The following is a 19,493-nucleotide window of genomic DNA, read 5'->3' as shown; positions in this document are numbered from 1 at the left end:
CAGCCTCTTACAACAACACAAGAGAAGACTCTACACATGGACATCACCAGATGGTCAACACCGAAATCAGATTGATTCTATTCTTTGCAGCCAAAGATGGAGAAGCTCTATACAGTTAACAAAAACAAGACCAGGAGCTGACTGTGGCTCAGATCATGAACTCCTTATTACCAAATTCAAACTGAAATTGAAGAAAGTAGGGAAAACCACTAGACCATTCAGGTATGACCTAAATGAAATCCCTTATGATTATACAGTGGAAGTGAGAAATAGATTTAAGGGCCTAGATCTGATAGAGTGCCTGATGAACTATGGAATGAGGTTGGTGACATTGTATAGGAGACAGGGATCAAGACCATCCCCATGGAAAAGAAATGTAAAAAAGCAAAATGACTATCTGGGGAGACCTTACAAATAGCTGCGAAAATAGAGAGGCGAAAAGCAAAGGAGAAAAGGAAAGATATACGCATCTGAATGCAGAGTTCCAGAGAATAGCAAGAAGAGATAAGAAAGCCTTCTTCAGCGATCAGTGCAAAGAAACAGAGGAAAAGAACAGAATGGGAAAGACTAGAGATCTCTTTAAGAAAATTAGAGATACCAAGGGAACATTTCATGCGAAGATGGGCTCGATAAAGGACAGAAATGGTACGGACCTAACAGAAGCAGAAGATATTAAGAAGAGGTGGCAAGAATACATAGAAGAACTGTACGAAAAAGATCTTCACAACCCAGATAATCACGATGATGTGATCACTAATCTAGAGCCAGACATCCTGGAATGTGAAGTCAAATGGGCTTTAGAAAGCATCACTACAAACAAAGCTAGTGGAGGTGATGGGATTCCAGTTGAGCTGTTTCAAATCCTGAAAGATGATGCCATCAAAGTGCTGCACTCAACATTCAAACAAATTTGGAAAACTCAGCAGTGGCCACAGGACTGGAAAAGGTCAGTTTTCATTCCAATCCCAAAGAAAGGCAATGCCAGAGAATGCTCGAACTACCGCACAATTGCACTCATCTCACACACTAGTAAATTAATGCTCAAAATTCTGCAAACCAGGCTTCAGCAATACGTGAACCATGAACTTTCTGATGTTCAAGCTGGTTTTAGAAAAGGCAGAGGAACCAGAGATCAAATTGCCAACATCTGATGGATCATAGAAAAAGCAAGAGAGTTCCAGAAAAACATCTATTTCTGCTTTATTGACTATGCCAAAGCCTTTGATTGTGTGGATCACAATAAACTGTGGAAAATTCTGAAAGAGATGGGAATACCAGACCACCTGACCTGCCTCTTGAGAAATCTGTATGCAGGTCAGGAAGCAACAGTTAGAACTGGACATGGAACAACAGACTGGTTCCAAATAGGAAAAGGAGTCCATCAAGGCTGTATATTGTCACCCTGCTTATTTAACTTCTATGCAGAGTACATCATGAGAAACGCTGGACTGGAAGAAACACAAGCTGGAATCAAGATTGCCGGGAGAAATATCAATAACCTCAGATATGCAGATGATACCACCCTTATGGCAGAAGGTGAAGAGGAACTCCAAAGCCTCTTGATGAAAGTGAAAGAGGAGAGTGAAAAAGTTGGCTTAAAGCTCAACATTCAGAAAACGAAGATCATGGCATCTGGTCCCATCACTTCATGGGAAATAAATGGGAAACAGTGGAAACAGTGTTAGACTTTATTTTGGGGGGCTCCAAAATCACTGCAGATGGTGATTGCAGCCATGAAATTAAAAGATACTCACTCCTTGGAAGAAGAGTTATGACCAACCTAGATAGTATATTCAAAAGCAGAGACATTACTTTGCCGACTAAGGTCCGTCTAGCCAAGGCTATGGTTTTTCCTGTGGTCATGTATGGATGTGAGAGTTGGACTGTGAAGAAGGCTGAGCGCCGAAGAATTGATGCTTTTGAACTGTGGTGTTGGAGAAGACTCTTGAGAGTCCCTTGAACTGCAAGGTGATTCAACCAGGCATTCTGAAGGAGATCAGCTCTGGGATTTCTTTGAAGGAATGATGCTAAAGCTGAAACTCCAGTACTTTGGCCACCTCATGTGAAGGGGTGACTCATTGGCAAAGCCTCTGATGCTGGGAGGGATTGGGGGCAGGAGAAGGGAATGACAGAGGATGAGATGGCTTGATGGCACCACCAACTTGATGCACATGAGTTTGGGGAACTCCCGGAGTTGGTGATGGAGAGAGAGTCCTGGTGTGCTGGGATTCATAGGGTCGTAAAGAGCAGACACGACTGAGCGACTGAACTGAGCTGAACCACTTCCTTGATAAGATCAAGTTTTACTCTAGAGAATGACAGACAAATCACAGTCACTCAGAAGTGGGCATTTGACAGATATTTTCTTATACTATTTCTATTAATGTATGAACATTCTTGTTGACTTTAATGAATGAGGCCAATCTATTTTCAATTCATGTTTCCAGGATATGAATCCATCTCAGTGTGTATCTTTGCTTCTGAAAATTTGAAGAGTAGTGATTTAATATCCATGAGTTTCAAAATTTCTAATTCTATGGTTTAATTTTGGCTTGACATAATTTATCAGGATGATACATCTTGAAATGATGCTTTAAAATAATATTAAAATTAATTGTAGGCATTGTGATCTGGGCACACAACTTATACAAATATTTTTCCCCTGGAGGAATTATGGATATATTCTGTGAAGTCTAATGTATGATAATGTTCATGGATGGTTTATAGATATTTGAATCAAGTTATATTTCCTATTGTAGATTAAGGGCCCAAGAATGTTAATCACGAAATTCGTCCTGTAAATCATAGTTTCAGTTCTTCTCTTTACTACTTTATAGATGGTTTTTTAGAAACTAGTAGCATTGTCCTGGGCTTCCCAGGTGGAGCTAATGATAGAGAACTTGCCTGCCAATTCAGGAGACAAGAGGAGACACCAGTTTGATGCCTGGGTGAGGACGATCCCCTGGAAGAGGGCATGGCAACCCACTCCAGGATTCTTGCCTGGAGAATCCCATGGACAGAAGAGCCTGGCACCTATGGTCAACAGAGTCACAAAGAGTCAGACACGACTGAAGCGACTTAGCTCAAGCACAGCATTCAGGGGAAACTTCACTGCTCTGGTGTTTCTGTTCACATTGCTATATAATGTTATATTTTTTACTCATTGTTTTCTACCATTTGAAATTTAGCTCAAGCATTTTAAAAATTTAATTATAGATTCAGTGTGTTTCTTAGGTATATTGAACTTCTTTCTCATGAAGAATAATTTCTTTCTCATGTGTTTATTTCTGGAATTCTCAAGTGTATGAATATTGATATTAATGACAAAGATCTCGTTGATATTAAGATTGCCACCTCTAATTATTTCCTACATGATACTTTCTAGCTCTGTATTGGCCCCCTTCTGTGTTGCCCTTGTTTTGCTATTAAGTATTTAGTGTTATTTGATCTTAGGTTTTTCTTCCTCTTCCAAGTAATAATGGAGTTTATGTATTAAATCAATCAATAGAACCTTTTATGATTTAGCAGACTATATTAATTTTTAAAATTATGTTAACCTTCATCAGTTTGGGTCTCAAATGTATTGGATTTATGCCTTACTTTTAACATGACTTTTACATGGTTTTTGACTCTTGTCATACTCCATTCAGTTCTCCAACAGTCATTTCTTTTAGTAAATATATAATGTTAAAACAATGTAGAGTTTCTCTGAATCCTTGAATGAAGAACTGAACAACTAAAACTGCAAAATTTGAAGTAATTTGAGACTTCCTTGGCCGTTCAGTGGTTAGAACTTAGTATTTTCACTGCTGTGGGCCTGGGTTCAATCCCCAGTCAGGAAACTAATGCCTCTTAAGCCACGTGGCACAGCCAAAATAATAACAAACCCTTTAAAGTAACTTCCACTGATGTGACTATTCACTTCTAGTTCTTACTAGGACTGTTGCTTTTAATCAACACAGTAAATGCTCCCAAGAGACTTGATAGGAACAGAGATGCATGTGAAGCTATGTTCAAGTGTAAACATAGGGGAATGTCTAAAAGTTAAAGGAAAACACATTGTTCATTTAAGAAAATGAGAACACATTAATTTTGATGCTGTTAATATGATGGAAAGTTGCAAAATGAGTGTCATGTATTCTAAATATGATGATTGGAAATTTTTGGAGTCCTGTGGTTAGTAAGGCCCTAATCAACTTGAATGAAACAATTCTCACTGTAAGGTGAAGCATATGAGAATATAGCAATGAGTTTCATGTTCTTATCTAGCTTGTAAACTTGCTCTGAAGTCGTTCTCATCCTGGGAGTCAAAATCCTTTTGAGTGATGACGATGCTGTTGCCATCATTAGACATCATGTCTCCTGACCTGTTCTTCAAGACTTCTATCGAGACTGCATCCAGGTACACGTACAACTAAGGAAACAACGGGAAAATCTACACTCAGTGTCACATAGACTCTCTCATAAAACTACCCCGTAAGCTTTAACCAAGGAAGCAGGTGAACCAGGTAACGTCTGAGAGGAGAGTTTAGTGGCAGGGCTTCCTTCATCACACCAGGCTCTCCACCTGTTCCTGGAAGTCTCTCGTGGCCTTTCTTCAGGGATCCGTTATCCAGCGTTGGACTAGAGCAAGGAGCAAGCTACAGGACTGAGAGAATGAGGATCTGCGGCACCTCCGTCTGTGCTCTAGGTCCTCAGGCTTGCGGTCTTGGTGGACTAGTGAGTGATGCCGTCATGAACAAACAGGAGCTGGAGTTACACTTCCACCTATGGGCTGTGGTCAAATACTGGCTTCAGTTCAGTTCAGTCACTCAGCTCAGTCATATCCGACTCTTTGCAACCCCATGGACGGCAGCACTCCAGGCTTCCCTGTCCATCACCAACTCCCGGAGTTTATGCAAACTCATGTCCATTGAGTCGGTGATGCCATCCCACCATCTCATCTTCTGTCATCCCCTTCTCCTCCCTCCATAAATCTTTCCCAGTGTCAAGGTCTTTTCAAACAAGTCAACTCTTCACATCAGGTGGCCAAAGTATTGGCGTTTCAGCTTCAATATCAGTCCTTCCAATGAACCTTCAGGACTGATTCCTTTAGGATGGACTGGTTTGATCTTCTTGCAGTCCAAGGGACTCTCAAGAATCTTCTCCAACACCACAGTACAAGCGCATCAGTTCTTCAGCACTCAGCTTTCTTTATAGTCCAGGTCTCACATTCATACATGACCACTGGAAAAACCATAGCTTTGACTAGATGGACCATTTTGGCAAAATATTTCTCTGCTTTTTAATATGCTGTCTAGGTTGGTCATAACTTTTCTTTCAAGGAGTAAGCTTTTTATTCCATGGCTGCAGTCACCATCTGCAGTGATTTTGGAGCCCCAAAATATAAAGTCTGCCACTGTTTCCTCTGTTTCTCCATCTATGTGCCATGAAGTGATGAGACCGGATGCCATGATCTTAGTTTTCTGAATGTTGAGGTTTAAGCCAAATTTTTTCACTCTCTTCTTTCACGTTCTCAAGAGGCTATTTTGTTCTTCACTTTCTGCCTTAATGATGGTGTTATCTTCATATCTGAGGTTATTGATATTTCTCCCGGCAATCTTGACCCCAGCTTGTGCTTCATCTGGCCCAGTGTTTCTCATGATGTACTCTGTATATAAGTTTAATGAGCCAGGTGATAATTTAGAGACTTGACGTACTCCTTTTCCTATTTGGAGCCAGTCTGTTGTTCCATGTCCAGTTCTGACTGTTGCTTCCTGACCTGCATACAGATTTCTCAAGAGGCAGGTCAGGTGGTCTGGTATTCCCATCTCTTTCAGAATTTTCCATAGTTTTTTGTGATCCACACAATCAAAGGCTTTGGCATAGTCAATAAAGCAGAAATAGATGTTTTTTCTGGCACTCTTTTGCTTTTTCGATGATCCAGTGGATGTTGGCAATTTATTTTCTGGTTCCTCCGTCTTTTCTAAAACCAGCTCGAACATCTGGAAGTTCACGGTTCATGGATTGTTCAAGCCTGGCTTGGAGAATTTTGAGCATTACTTTACTAGCGTGTAAGATGAGTGCAATTGTGCAGTAGTTTGAGCATTCTTTGGCATTGCCTTTCTTAGGGATTGGAATGAAAACTGACCTTTTCCAGTCATGTGGCCACTGCTGAGTTTTCCAAATTTGCTGGCATATTGAGCTTGCTACTGCTGCTATGTTGCTTCAGTCATGTCCGACTCTGTGTGACCCCATAGACAGCAGCCCGCCAGGCTTCCCTGTCCCATATTGAGCTTAGAGATTGGCTATATTGGTTTCCTCTGAACTCCAGCTGGGAAGAAAGCAGGAAATAAGAAACCAAAGAACAGTTAGCTGTCCTGCCAATTTGGAGAAGGCAATGGCACCCCTCTCCAGTACTCTTGCCTGGAAAATCCCATGGACGGAGGAGCCTGGTAGGCTGCAGTCCATGGAGTCACGAAGAGTCAGACACAACTGAGCGACTTCACTTTGACTTTTCACTTTCATGCATTGGAGAAGGAAATGGCAACCCACTCCAGTGTTCTTGCCTGGAGAATTCCAGGGATGGGGGAGCCTGGTGGGCTGCCGTCTATGGGGTCCCACAGAGTCGGACACGACTGATGCGACTTAGCTGCAGCAGCAGCAGCAGCAAATGCAGAAGTGAAGAAAAAACAATTGTCATTCACAGTAGTGATTCTAGAAACGTGAAATGTATGTTCTTAGACGCACATATTCATCTTCTTTTTCAATAATGGGAAAAAATGGATTTTCAGTATTACATGCATTTGCCATTTTCCTTTATTTTTATATCCTTAGCCATGGACATTTAATGGCCATATCATTTTTTCCAGTGTATCAATTTCATACATTAAACCTATCCATTTTCACTTCCATATAGTGAATTCATTATTTTTCTTTTGTTTTATTATTTTTCTTGATGAAACATACTTGACTCATATATTTGTTGTTGATGAGCCACAAATGATGTACAATGTAAAAAATAAGGTAAAGTACTTTTCTCATGTTCTTGACAGTATTTCAGATCTAACACGGGTTCCAAGTAGGATTATACATTTTTTGAGTTTTATTACACATATAAGACACTGAGTCATTTTCATTGTTATATTTTAACTAAATGTAGAAACATTCCAGCATTGGGACTTCCAGTGATAACTGTGAACTCCAAGAGGTATATTGTTTTCTTATGTGAAACATAAGAACATCTAAAATCACACACAACGTTCCTTTGTGTTTCTCTAGTTTTATGGTTTTCTGCAGGGTTGTTGTTGTTTAGTCCATCAGTCGTTTCTGACTCAGGGTCCTCTGGCAAGAATCCTGGAGTGGGTTGTCATTGCCTTGTAGAGGGGATCTTCCCAACCTAGGGATGGAGCCCGCATCCCTGTCTCCTGCAGTGACAGGCAGATTCTTTACCACTAGTGCCATCTCATCTGTTAAATTGGAAGTTCACAGACAGTTTCATTAATTTGAACTTAGAAAAGCATCAGGATTTAAGATGGAAATGTTGTAGTCCCAAATTCTATTTAAATGTTCTAATTGTTGAAACGTTTCTTTTGTATTTAGAATATTTCATTCTGTGTATCACAATTCAGATTGTATCCATGGAAAACAAAACAGGGAGGATTTTTTGGAATGAATATGCCAATCTCAGTAAATAAATTTTCCATTATAATAGCAATTTCAAAAATTCAAATTTTGAAAATCTTCAGCCATCGCGAAAAACAGAATCCCTATAACATCTATTATTTTCCTGACCTATTAACCACCTTTTTAGAGAACCAATTTGAGGCACATCTAAACCAGACCCCCCCCCCCAAAATAATTGTATGTATACATATATAGTTACACCAACACTCAAAAAAAAGAAGATCATGGCACACAGTCCCATCTCTTCATGGCAAATAGATGGGGAAAAAGTGACAACACTGTCAGACTTCATTTTCTTGGGGTCCAAACTTACTACAGATGGTGACTGCAGCCATAAAATTAAAAGACTCTTTTAAAAGATTAAAATTAAAATTAAAAGATTCTTGTCATTCTCCCCAAAGCTGAACTTTGACAAAAAGCATTTGGTTCAGATTGTATTTTAATGAAGTGTGTGCAAGCAAGAACAATCCTTGTTTCCCTCAACCCCTACCAGCACTTCATTTGAACAAATAGTGCAAAGGTGAAACCTGGCCTCATGCCCTGTCAAGTACAAACTAGCACGTGCCATTGGCACTTGCCATCTACCTACAGGGATTAAATCATGTGCTCTTGCAGTTGCTGATTTTCAACACCCCTGGAAAGGAATCTCGGGTGGAAAGCAGAAGTGAGGGAGGCTGTGTGCAGGGAAAACTGGCAGAGCAAGTCTTCAGAAGGTGAACTGTTTTCACGAGCCCATTTTAAGAACTCAAATGTTCTTCTATCTCCTCGTAGGTAGAAAAGCATGGAAACCCTTCATGGTGACGACTGCTTCTTGTGACTGCAAGAAACCATAACGATACTGGCAGAAAACGTCCACAAAAAATAGGCACATGATTGCATGTATTGCCCCTTCACCAAAATCACATACATCCCTCTGTGTGTCTTTGGAACAGCTTCTCAGAGCTATCTGAGGTGCTGTCTCCTGGGCTACAGTTCTCATTTTGCCCCCCAAACACTCAACCTGCAACTTTCGTGTTGTGCATTTTTGAAAGTCAGCACCCTGAACTTATCTCTTCATCCATTCATCACCCAATAGTTTCCCAACTTGCTTGCAGTGAGATTCCCATGAGGATAAATCCAGGCCACGGAATGCGAGAGGAAGGGCTCTCACCCTGTATAGTCCCGGCACTTGGAAGCATCCCCTGTGAGCCACCAGACTTCATCCCTTTACTGCCGGGTGTACTAGAACCAAGTACCACAGACAAACATGGAGTCACATATTGACGATGGAAAAAGCCACAGAACAGAAGGTACCCGTGTCCCTGAATCACCCTTTGAATGAGAGCAAACCAGAAGGTTCACCTGATCTGGAAGCCCTGCATTGTGCTCTTCAGAGAAGGAAAGATAAGTTTCTATGATGATGAAAATCCACACAGTTTATTCTTTATCTCTATAGCACCTAGACTTAACTGAAAAAGATATTTAAGAGCAGAGGATCCTGGAAACCTGTCCATGGGAAAGAAACTATGAACACTGAGTATAGAAAATACCAGCCCCACAGACATCAAGAGATCTTTTCAATGATGATCAAAAGATCTTTATACAAGAAAAGACATTCTGCTCTGCTGTTCACACTTGCTTTTGAAAAATCATGATTTTCATTTCAGTTTTCATTGCCTGAGGAAGTATGAGCTGCAATCACTTTGGAACAGGAAGCAAACAATGATGGAATTCATTAGCAAGTGTTACAAATATAAACACCCTTATTGTTGCCATTTCTTTGAGGATTTTTACATGAGGGAAAGGCACTTTTCATTTCCACTCTGACAGCCTCTCAGGCAAAGTGGCTGTACTCCAGCTCCCTGAGGTAGAGATGGATTCCATGGAAATACTCCCTGGCAGGAAGTCCCATGAGAACAGCACAGACTGTCTCCTTCCATCGGCTCCAGTTGTTTCAGGCTCTGATCCGGGCTGCAGAGTAGAAGGGCTGTCCTCCGTGGTGAAGAGCTGGAAGCTCTGCTGGAGCATCAGATAGCGGTTGCAGGGGCCCTGAGTCATCTGCACTGGAGTGATCATCTCTCTTTTCCGAAGAAATGTGAAGTGGCTCTGTCCTTTGGGCGCGACTGAGAGTGGATCCTTTGCATCTATTTCAGAAGTTTGAAGACTTCCCTGTGTTTCTGGCGGTGGATCCCAGGCTCCTTCCAGCGAAGAGAGCAAGCAGGGGTGCAGCAGAGTATTCCCTATGGTGCCACGGGGAGGCGCTGCGACAGAGTGCATTTCAGCCCTGCCCTGGGGATGGGACCTTGGGGGATGGGACCTTGGGCGATGGGACCGTCGGAGGGCGTTCCGGACAAAGGAGGACCCTGAAATGGCTGTGAAACTATGGATGTTTGCGCTGAGAAGTCGGAGGTCTTCTGGCAGGTGTAAAACAGCGGAGGCGATGAGAATATTGGCTAAAGGACACTGGGCCAGAGTCCTGCCACACGTGAAATCCGGCGGGGGTAGGCGGTGGATTCAGCTGTTGCAGATAAGAAGGCTGGAAAGTGTTGCGGACACAGTGAGAGCCCACGTCGCAATGAGAGGAGAGGCTGTGGGGCACTGGGGGCGGTGTTGCACTCACTTTAGGTGCCGAGGTGGCCAAGATTATTCGCTGTCGGACAGTGGGAGGGCTTTGTGCTGAAAGCGACGCGCAGCGGAAGCGATGAGACTGTTGGCTGTGGGGCGATGGGAGGGCGTTTCTCACACAGGGGAGCCCGGCTTGGCTCTGAGACGAGGAGTCCGCGTTGCGGACAAAGTGAAACCGGACGGTGGCGAAAAACACTGGTGGTGGGACTATGGACAGCTTTGAGACAAAGTTAAACCCCGCGGAGGGATGAGACCACCGGACGACGGATGGGTGTGGTCCACACAGGGGACCCTGGAAGTGGCGACGAGACTATTCGCTGAGGCAGGATGGAAAGGCGCTGGGCACACAATGAAACACGGTGGCAGCGCTGAGGCTTTTGGCTTCGAGTTGACGGGACGGCTTCGTGGACCAAGTGAAAGCGAGCACAGGTGATGAGACAGTCGGCTTGGGGCGGTGGCACCGCGGTGTGGACAGAGTTAAACCGGGCGGTGGGGGTGAGACTGTGAGAGATGGGCCGATGGGAGGACCTTGAGCACAAAACGGGGCCAGGGGGAGTCAGTGAGGCTATAGGCTTAGAGCCATTTTGGACAACGTGAGAAACAGCCAAGGCGATGAGACTGGCCATGGGACCCTGGGAGTGCGTTTCAGCCAGAGGAGAAGTCAGCGGTGGCCGGGACACAAAGAAGCATGGGACGGTTTGGGGGACTTTCTGGGGCTGAGAAGGAACGCGGCCACCACCTGGGTCAGGGACCAAAGAAGTGTGCGCCCCTGGAATGCTCTGGAATTTTCAGGGTCTCTCAAGGATTCGGCCTTGAAGTGGGGGAGTAAGTGTTGAATAGCTGAAAACTAGGAATATTTTAAAAAGCGCAGCACTTTGTTTGAATTAATTTTATATTGAATTATATAGTTATTTTAAAAGAAATATTTCACGTTTCCAATTTTACAATAAATTTATAGAAGATATTTTAACTATTAAGCATAGAATATTAAAATATATTTTGTATATAACAGTAGCATTTTATTAAACTTTATTTAAACTATATTTTCTGTGTACTAAAACAAGTATTTAATATCGTTTTACTTTTCTATCTTTCACGGATGTAAATTTAATATTTCCAAGATCACTTTTCGCTTATTTTTAATTGAGTGAATTAGCATGTTTGACAATTTCTAATGACTCTCAAGACAGTCTTAAGTATTTTCAACTCATGTTCCTGAAACCTCTTTCTGAGGACTACATTGTTGGAAATAAGGGTTGGAGTGTACAAGTAAGTGAGAACATTTAGAAGGTCAGAATTTTTCATTTACTTTAGTAAGAATTTTATAAATTAATTGGAATTTGCCCAAATTTTATTGGCATAAAGAAGGCTTACTTTGTAAGACTCTCAAATGTAAGGTGGTGTACATTTTCCCCCAACTGAAAAAAAAAAAGGAAAAAAGCCCATATCATATAGAGGGGCCCTCCGGCATGAGGTACATTTAAAGATGTCTGGTACATTTAAAGATGTGAACAAGACAAGCGTGGGTAGACTGTGTGCATACATGGAGAGCATGCATATAACTCGGACATTCCTCATGGCTTCCTTGCATTTTAAATTCCTCAAAGGCAAGGGCCAGAAACTCGACTACTCTGCAGGCTTGTTTTGCAATGAATGCCTCCAAGGTGCTCTGCAATTTTTAATATGTGTTGTCACAAAAATCAAGTTGACATTGAAACTGCAACATTGACCTTTGTTTCATAAATAATTTATTTCTCATATAAAAGTTTAAATAAATAAATAATGCATAAATCAATTTAAAAACAACTTAGTCTTTAACTAACTGTCCACTGAAATCAGTGCATTGCATCATCATTTACTTCAAGAGCCTCTGCTGGCTGGAGTCTCACCTCAAAGTCACATTGTCTCTTCCCAGAGCCACAGGTGGGAGATGTTCAGTCCCGGAGGTAACCTGTTAGGCTCTTCAGGAAAGAAAAGTTCCTGAGCAATTGCACTTGCACGACTGTCCAGGCACACCTGTTGTGCTCCTTGGCCTTCAGGTACTGCCCGAGGTTGAAGTAGTATTTCTTCAGGCGAAGAACGGTTGTGTCTCCCATAGTGGAGTTTTGCTTCTGCATTATTTCCTTCTGGATTGGCTCCAGACGATTCATCTGCCCATAGAGTTCCTCACGGAGGTGCTCAATGATGGTGTCAGACCAGCCAGTGCTGGAGAAGTCTCTGGTGAGAATATTGAAGATGTGCTGGAGCATCTCATACATGACCAATACGGCATCTTCCTTCCGGAACTGCTGTGCTTGCTTCATCTCCTCAGGCATCTGGAAGTCCATCCTGAACTCGAGGCAATGTTGAGGAGTTGAAGGTAACTGCCGCAGGAGTTTCTGGCACACCTCAAGGCTCCGCCCTTGTTGGAATCGAAGCAAGCTGTAACTCCTGCAAAGAGCTGTGGTGGAGAGACACAGCAGGAGAACCATCTGGAGGAGGCACCGGTAGGTCATGGTGAAATCAGGCCCAGGGCTGCCTGTTCTGCTAGTAGGTGCTGAAGCTGAGTCTTCAAGAGTTTGCAGAGTGAGTGTCCTTCCTCCTTGAGTGTGGGCTATTTATACAGGGTAGCCCTCCATTCTTACTATTTGAGAGGAATTTCCCACTTTCAGGTCTCCCTTTCAGTTTTCCCATGTCATTTGAATTATTAGTTGCCTCTAAAACTCTTTTTCTTTACGCTCCTTGCTATTTTAATTTATATATACCATGGGGAAAAAAGATATAGAACCTGAGAATTTCTAACATTATTTAAAGTTTCTCTGAATTGCTGAATGTTAAAGAAAAATATAAGCCACATCTTTTGAACTTGATTATTACAGGATTCGTTCATTTCGAAAGATTTTTCTTTTTTTTCTTTTCATATTATGAGATTTGTGGAGAGGGGGCCTTGTTTGTAAGAGTTTTCTTTTTCATAAGAATTAGGTTTCATTCTCAAATCTGCTATTACCAAACATCAATACTTGCAGTTTATGATTTTAACAAAGGCACCTATTTTTTTTTAATCTACAATAGAGTGATGTTCCTAGAGGGGTGGGAGAGGTTCTAGAGGGAGGGGAGATATATATACCTGTGGCTGATTCATGTTGCTGTATGGCAGAATCCAACACAATATTGTAAAGCAATTATCATTCAGTTAAAACTAAATATATTTAAATAAAAAGAAAAAATAATGTATATAAAAAACAAAATAGAATGTTGTTAAACTAAGTTGTTCTGAATTGTTTTGGAGGCCTTAGCCATAAGGAGCAAAACATCACATAACTTTACCAACCTTGTTGTTTTTCAGTCGCTAAGTCGGGTCTGACTTTTTGCGACCCCATGGAATGCAGAATGCCAGGCTTCCCTGTCCTTCAGTACCTCCCGGAGTTTGTTCAAACTCATTATCACTTCATGGTAAATGGATGGGAAACAATGGAAACAGTGACAGACTTTCTTTGCTTGGGCTCCAAAATCAGTGCAGATGGTGACTGCAGCTAGGAAATTAAAAGACCACTTCTTTTTATATGAATGTGCAATTTAAAATTTTCTGGAGGCCACATCAAAAGAGTAAACAGAAAAAAGATAATTTTAACAGTATATTTTACTTAACAATATTTCTAAATGTTATCATTTCAACATAAACCAATACAAAGTTAGTAGTGAGATAGTTACATTCTTCTTTTTCATAGTGCCTTCAAAATAGAGTACACGGTGTTAGTCATAGTACAGCTCAGGCTGGACTAGTCAAGCCCTCAGCTGGCCACATGGGGTTGTCAGCTCCATGGTGACCAACACAGCTCAAGCTGGAGGGAACAGTACAAAAACAAGACTAACATTAAAAATCAACCACTTTTTTTATATGAGCAATTTAAAGTTGGAAAATGACATTTAAAAATGATACCATTGACAATAACATAAAGTGTCTACTACTGAGAAACTGTCATACCAGAGGTGGCTAAGAAGACGTGGCAATTAAAGGTAACGGGGCATCCTAAATGACATCCCAGAAGAGAAAAAGAACATTAGGTAAAAGATGAAGGAGATCTGGGAATTCCCTGGAGATCTAGGGGTTGGGACTCTATGCTTTCAGGGCAGAAGGCCCGAGTTCCTTCCCTGGTCAGAGAACTAAGATCCCACAAGTCTCAGAACCAAAAATAGGAAAATAAATAAAAAGTTGCTACAACCAGAGTGTGTGTGAGGGGTGGGGCGGGGGGAGGGAGAGGCATTAGGAGCTCTTCATAAAGTGTAGACTAGGTAATTTTTAATAATAGTTTGTGACTGGACTGGCTCTTTGTGGCAGCAGGCGGGCTTTCTCCAGTTGGAGCAAGCGTGGGCTGCTCTCTGGCTGAGCTGCTCTGGCTTCTCCCTGCGGAGCTCTCTCCTGCTGCAGAGCACAGACTCCAGGGCCCAGCTCAGTAGTTGTGGTGCACAGGCGCAGGGGCCTCTCAGCACATGTCATCCTCCCTGAGTGGGGCTGGGACCCAGGTCCCTTGCACTGGCAGGTGGGTTCTTAACCACTGGCCCACCAGGGAAGTCCTAGACTTTAATCCTTTCCAATGTAGCATTGACAGGCCCAATTACCTTCCCTTTTGGCCTCTAAGGACAAGTGTATAATTGAAATTTGATTCAGATTAGATGACCAGAAACTAATGAAGAATCGAAGGTTTCTCTGTTACATTGAGATTGTCTTTTTTTCCATCTTGATCATCAATAAGGATTAAGCAACTTGCCCAACTAATTCTTCTGAGTGAGCAAAAGACATGTAAGCATGCAATGAGGTGGTCAGCATCCGTGAGAAGGGAATAGAGAGTCTACAATAGGAGACTGCCAAGGCCACCTGCTACTGAGACTCACACTATCTGTCATTTAGTGAGCAAGTATTTAGCAAATGTTTCTTAACCACTTCATAAACAAAAGAAGCAAATGCTGCCAATTTAGAGCTTGTCTTCCCACCTTCCAGCTGCGGCCTCGCTTTCAACCTCTCTCAGCACCTGAGGCTGAATCCACCCAGGCTGGGGCTGCCCTGTGCTCACAGCCAAGAGCTGGTGGGCCCAGAGCCCCTTCTCAGGCCTCCCACCTGGTATGGAGAGGGACAATGTGAAGAGCAATCTAAGTGCTCCTGGTTGCAGTCTTCTCTCTTGCCCTTTCTCACACCCTGGACATCTTGTCACAAGTCATTGACTCATGCAGTTCTTTTCTAGCTCACTTCAGGATGCAGCTGGAACTAGGACCTTGGCTGAAGGCCTTTCTGCCTAGCTCTCCTAACACCTCCAGAACATACCCAGCCAGAAGATCCCACACTCTGCACCCCTGTCACTCGCAGAATGCTCCCATCGGAGGGTCAATGGCCCAGGAACAGGCAGGAACAGCGAAGGCCTTGTTTTCACTGTTTCCTGCCAGGACCCACTGCTGCTGGACACTGAAACTGTCCCTTTCAGAACATGCCCATCTGCATCAAGCCTGCATTTACTTCAGATCCCAGGCCGTTCTCTGAGCTGGACTTTAATTGTCAAAATCACTATCAGGGGTGCAGTGAGTCAGGCTAACCCAAGGTTGAGAAAACGGTTAAAAGGGACAACACATTGGCTGCAGCTGCTGAACAAGCCTCAGAGGCCGCCCTCTGCTGACATGTGAGCAAGTCCCACTGTGTGGGTTCTGGGTTAGTTTCCTGTCTCTGAGGCAGTTTCTGAATCTTCCTTAAAGTGAAACAGCCCAAAGCAAAGCCATCTACATACTCAAAACCAACAAGTGACTTGTGTTTTTTACATCCTCAGAGATTGCGTCATGAACCCCAGAAGGCAAAAATAGCAAGGAAGTTGATGCAACAAGTGAAAAGGAAACTAAATGCAGGCTGCCAAAAGGGATTTCAGGATCCAGCCTGGGAATCCCCTCTGGCCTGGCCTCCTGGCTGAGTTGAGTGCTCAGAGCAGAGGATCCTCCTGACTGCCTGCCAGATGCCGGTGTCTTCCTGACTGATTCTCTGAGGTCCTAAACTCTAGGAGGACCAAGAATCCAGTGAGGGTGGGGGTCAGTCTTGTGGACAGCTGGCCTGTGTGCCACATAGAAATGTTTCTGTCTTGAACTCTGGGTATTGTTGCAACCTTCTTGGCCTCCTCATCCCAGTGAATGGCTGTTTCTCCTCTCACTGTGCGGTGGGTGAGCTGCAGAAATGTGTCTCTGAACAGCTCTCTGGGAACTGCTTCATCTTCCTGACCACAGATCCAGAACCTCAGGAAATAATCTTCTAACCAGATTCAAATAAAAGAGTTAATATGTAAGGAGCACTTGGGAAGTGTCTGGTACCATTCTGAGCATGTGCTATAAATTAAGGCAATCTTACCACACTTTCAAGACAAGTTATTATGATTATCTTAGTTTTGCAGTTAACACATAAGGCAGCAATTTATAACTAGCAATCCATTTTTATGTACTGCTGCTGCTAATGAAGAAAAATCTCAAAGATCTATTTGCAAGGGACCTGCCTCTTGAGAAACATATATGCAGGTCAGGAAGTAACAGTAAGAACTGGACATGAAACAACAGACTGGTTCCAAATAGGAAAAGGAGTGCGTCAAGGCTGTATATTGTCACCCTGCTCATTTGACTTATATGCAGAGAACATCATGAGAAACGCTGGGCTGGAAGAAGCACAAGCTGGAATCAAGATTGCCGGGAGAAATATCAATAACCTCAGATATGCAGATGACACCACCCTTCTGGCAGAAGGTGAAGAGGAACTCAAAAGCCTCTTGATAAAAGTGAAAGAGGAGAGTGAAAATATTGGCTTAAAGCTCAGCATTCAGAGAATGAAGATCATGGCATCTGGTCCCATCACCTCATGGGAAATAGATGGGGAAACAGTGGAAACAGTGTCAGACTTTATTTTGGGGGGGCTCCAAAATCACTGCAGATGGTGACTGCAGCCATGAAATTAAAAGATGCTTACGCCTTGGAAGGAAAGTTATGACCAACCTAGACAGCATATTGAAAAGCAGAGACATAACTTGGCCAACAAAGGTCCGTCTAGTCAAGGCTGTGGTTTTCCTGGGATCATGTATGAATGTGAGAGCTGGACTGTGAAGAAGGCTGAGGGCTGAAGAATTTGTGCTTTTGAACTGTGGTGTTGGAGAAGACTCTTGAGAGTCCCTTGGACTGCAAGAAGATCCAACCAGTCCATTCTGAAGGAGATCAGCCCTGGAATTTCTTTGGAGGGAATGATGCTGAAGCTGAAACTCTAGTACTTTGGCCACCTCATGCGAAGAGTCAACTCATTGGAAAAGACTCTGATGCTAGGAGGGATTGGGGGCAGGAGGAGAAGGGGATGACAGAGGATGAGATGGCTAGATGGCATCACTGACTCGATGGACATGGGTTTGAGTGAACTCCCGGAGTTGGTGATGGACAGGGAGGCCTGGCATGCTGCGATTCATGGGATTGCAAAGAGTCGGACACGACTGAGCAACTGAACTGAACTGATAAATAAATGAGAAACTGAAGTATATGACAAATGGATATAAATGTATATTTATATGGTATACATTAGTATGTCCATATGTATAGATTTGTTAACTACATATGAAAATGTCCAGAAGGATACCCATTAAATTGTTAATGGTATAGGATTACAGTGAATCCTCCTAGAAGTCAAGGGTAGGCATTCCTTTGTATGAATTATTTAAAAGTTTAGCGATGACATGTGTGTTTAATATATATAAATAAGCTTAAGAAACCCTTTTACTTCTTTAGAGTCATATTGATCATGGCAGCTACTGGTTCTCACATCTCTTAGTTGTCTCTGCATTCCCCAGCCTGCGTTGGTCTTCTTGCCTCCATTTGAACAGTTTAGGAAGACTCTTTTCTCAGGAGCGGCCAAGTGTAGAAAACTTCCTCTCCCTTCCTCACCCTACTCCAGGATCCTAGACTCCACATATGCAGATTGACCTCCCATGATGTATGTGCTGCTGCTGCTGCTGCTAAGTCGCTTCAGTCGTGTCCGACTCTGTGCAACCCCGTAGACGGCAGCCCACCAGGCTCCCCCGTCGCCAGTGATTCTCACTGTCCTGATGATTTCTGCCAGGAGCGCTTGATGCCTCTTGTGTGATTTGGACTCATTGAATCCAAACAGTAATTGTATGAAAACCACTCTTATTGTCCCCATATTAAAGATGAGGAAACTGACCTGTTGTGTTTGTGAGACTTTTCAGGGTTACAGTGTTGGTAAATAGCAGAGCTGGGATTCAGAGGTTTTGGAATTTCTAGAACTCTCCTCTCACTTGGGCTCTCTTCCTGGGGCTTCCACTCTGACTACACCATGCAGCTAGAAACCAGCACAGAACAGAGCTCGTGTGTGGAGGCAGTGAAGTTACTGTGGAAGGGAGTGAATTGCTCAGTAAGGCAGTCCTGAGGAGAAGGCGGGAGAGAGAGCAACAGGAGTCAGGAGCAGCCAGTCACCAGGGTGTGTCCTCAGCTTTCCCACAGGAGGTGACTGCTTCCCTCAGATACGTACATCAACCAGTCTTTAACGAGTGGGTATAAATTAGTTATGCCTATGACATGGAGACTAGCCATTTTCTACGATTCATAATCTCCTTTCTACCTTTTTTCTTTTGGGCACCCTCCACAGCTTATAGGATGTCAGTTCCTCAACCAGGCTCCCTGGATGAAAAACTCAGAGTCCTAAGAACTGCACCACAGAAGAGTCTCAGAATTCCACCTTTTCACAGACATTTGTTAGAAAGTGATAGAACTGTTTCACCGTATAAAGTGAAGAAATACCATTTTGTGATAGGTATTTCAAGACAAAATAAGAATTTAGGTTTTCAAAATAAAAACTCAAGAAATTTATCTTGATAACTATTTAATAAATAAACCAAATGACAATTTTAATAAAATAGAGAAATATATCTTCTAAATTTTAATACAGTGTAAACATACACATTTTTATATGAAAATATAAATATGATAAGATAAAACATTCCATTACCTAAATAAATAAAGAATAAATAAATAACATCAGGGAGGTCATCGCTTATGGATTGATACCCCTGCACTTGATTTCTTTTATATCTACGTGCTTATTACTACAGACATGTATTGGCTGAGTGAATTCAACAAATTTGGTGGCTAAAGCAGAATTCAGAGTCTTCTGAAATGACCCCAGGTGAGTTTCCAAGGATGACGGGGCATCTTCATCAGAAAGAGTCATG

The 19,493-nt window shown here is 42.7% G+C and overlaps 1 protein-coding gene across 1 annotated transcript; it reads right to left on the bottom strand.

The window, feature by feature from the left end:
* Positions 1-11,231: 11,231 nt before the first annotated feature.
* LOC138433648 (interferon beta-2-like) lies at positions 11,232-13,490 on the bottom strand. The gene has a single exon (XM_069576673.1). The coding sequence runs from the start codon at positions 12,762-12,764 to the stop codon at positions 12,204-12,206; it is 561 nt and encodes a 186-aa protein (XP_069432774.1). The 5' UTR covers positions 12,765-13,490; the 3' UTR covers positions 11,232-12,203.
* Positions 13,491-19,493: the final 6,003 nt, after the last annotated feature.

The sequence above is a fragment of the Ovis canadensis genome, chromosome 2 (genome assembly GCF_042477335.2).
Source record: "Ovis canadensis isolate MfBH-ARS-UI-01 breed Bighorn chromosome 2, ARS-UI_OviCan_v2, whole genome shotgun sequence".
Classification (NCBI taxonomy): Eukaryota; Metazoa; Chordata; class Mammalia; order Artiodactyla; family Bovidae; genus Ovis; species Ovis canadensis.
This window is presented reverse-complemented; position numbering and strand designations above follow the sequence as displayed.

Coding starts and splice junctions, on each gene's coding strand:
- LOC138433648 (XM_069576673.1), bottom strand. CDS start 12,764: ATGACCTACCGGTGCCTCCTCCAGATGGTTCTCCTGCTGTGTCTCTCC.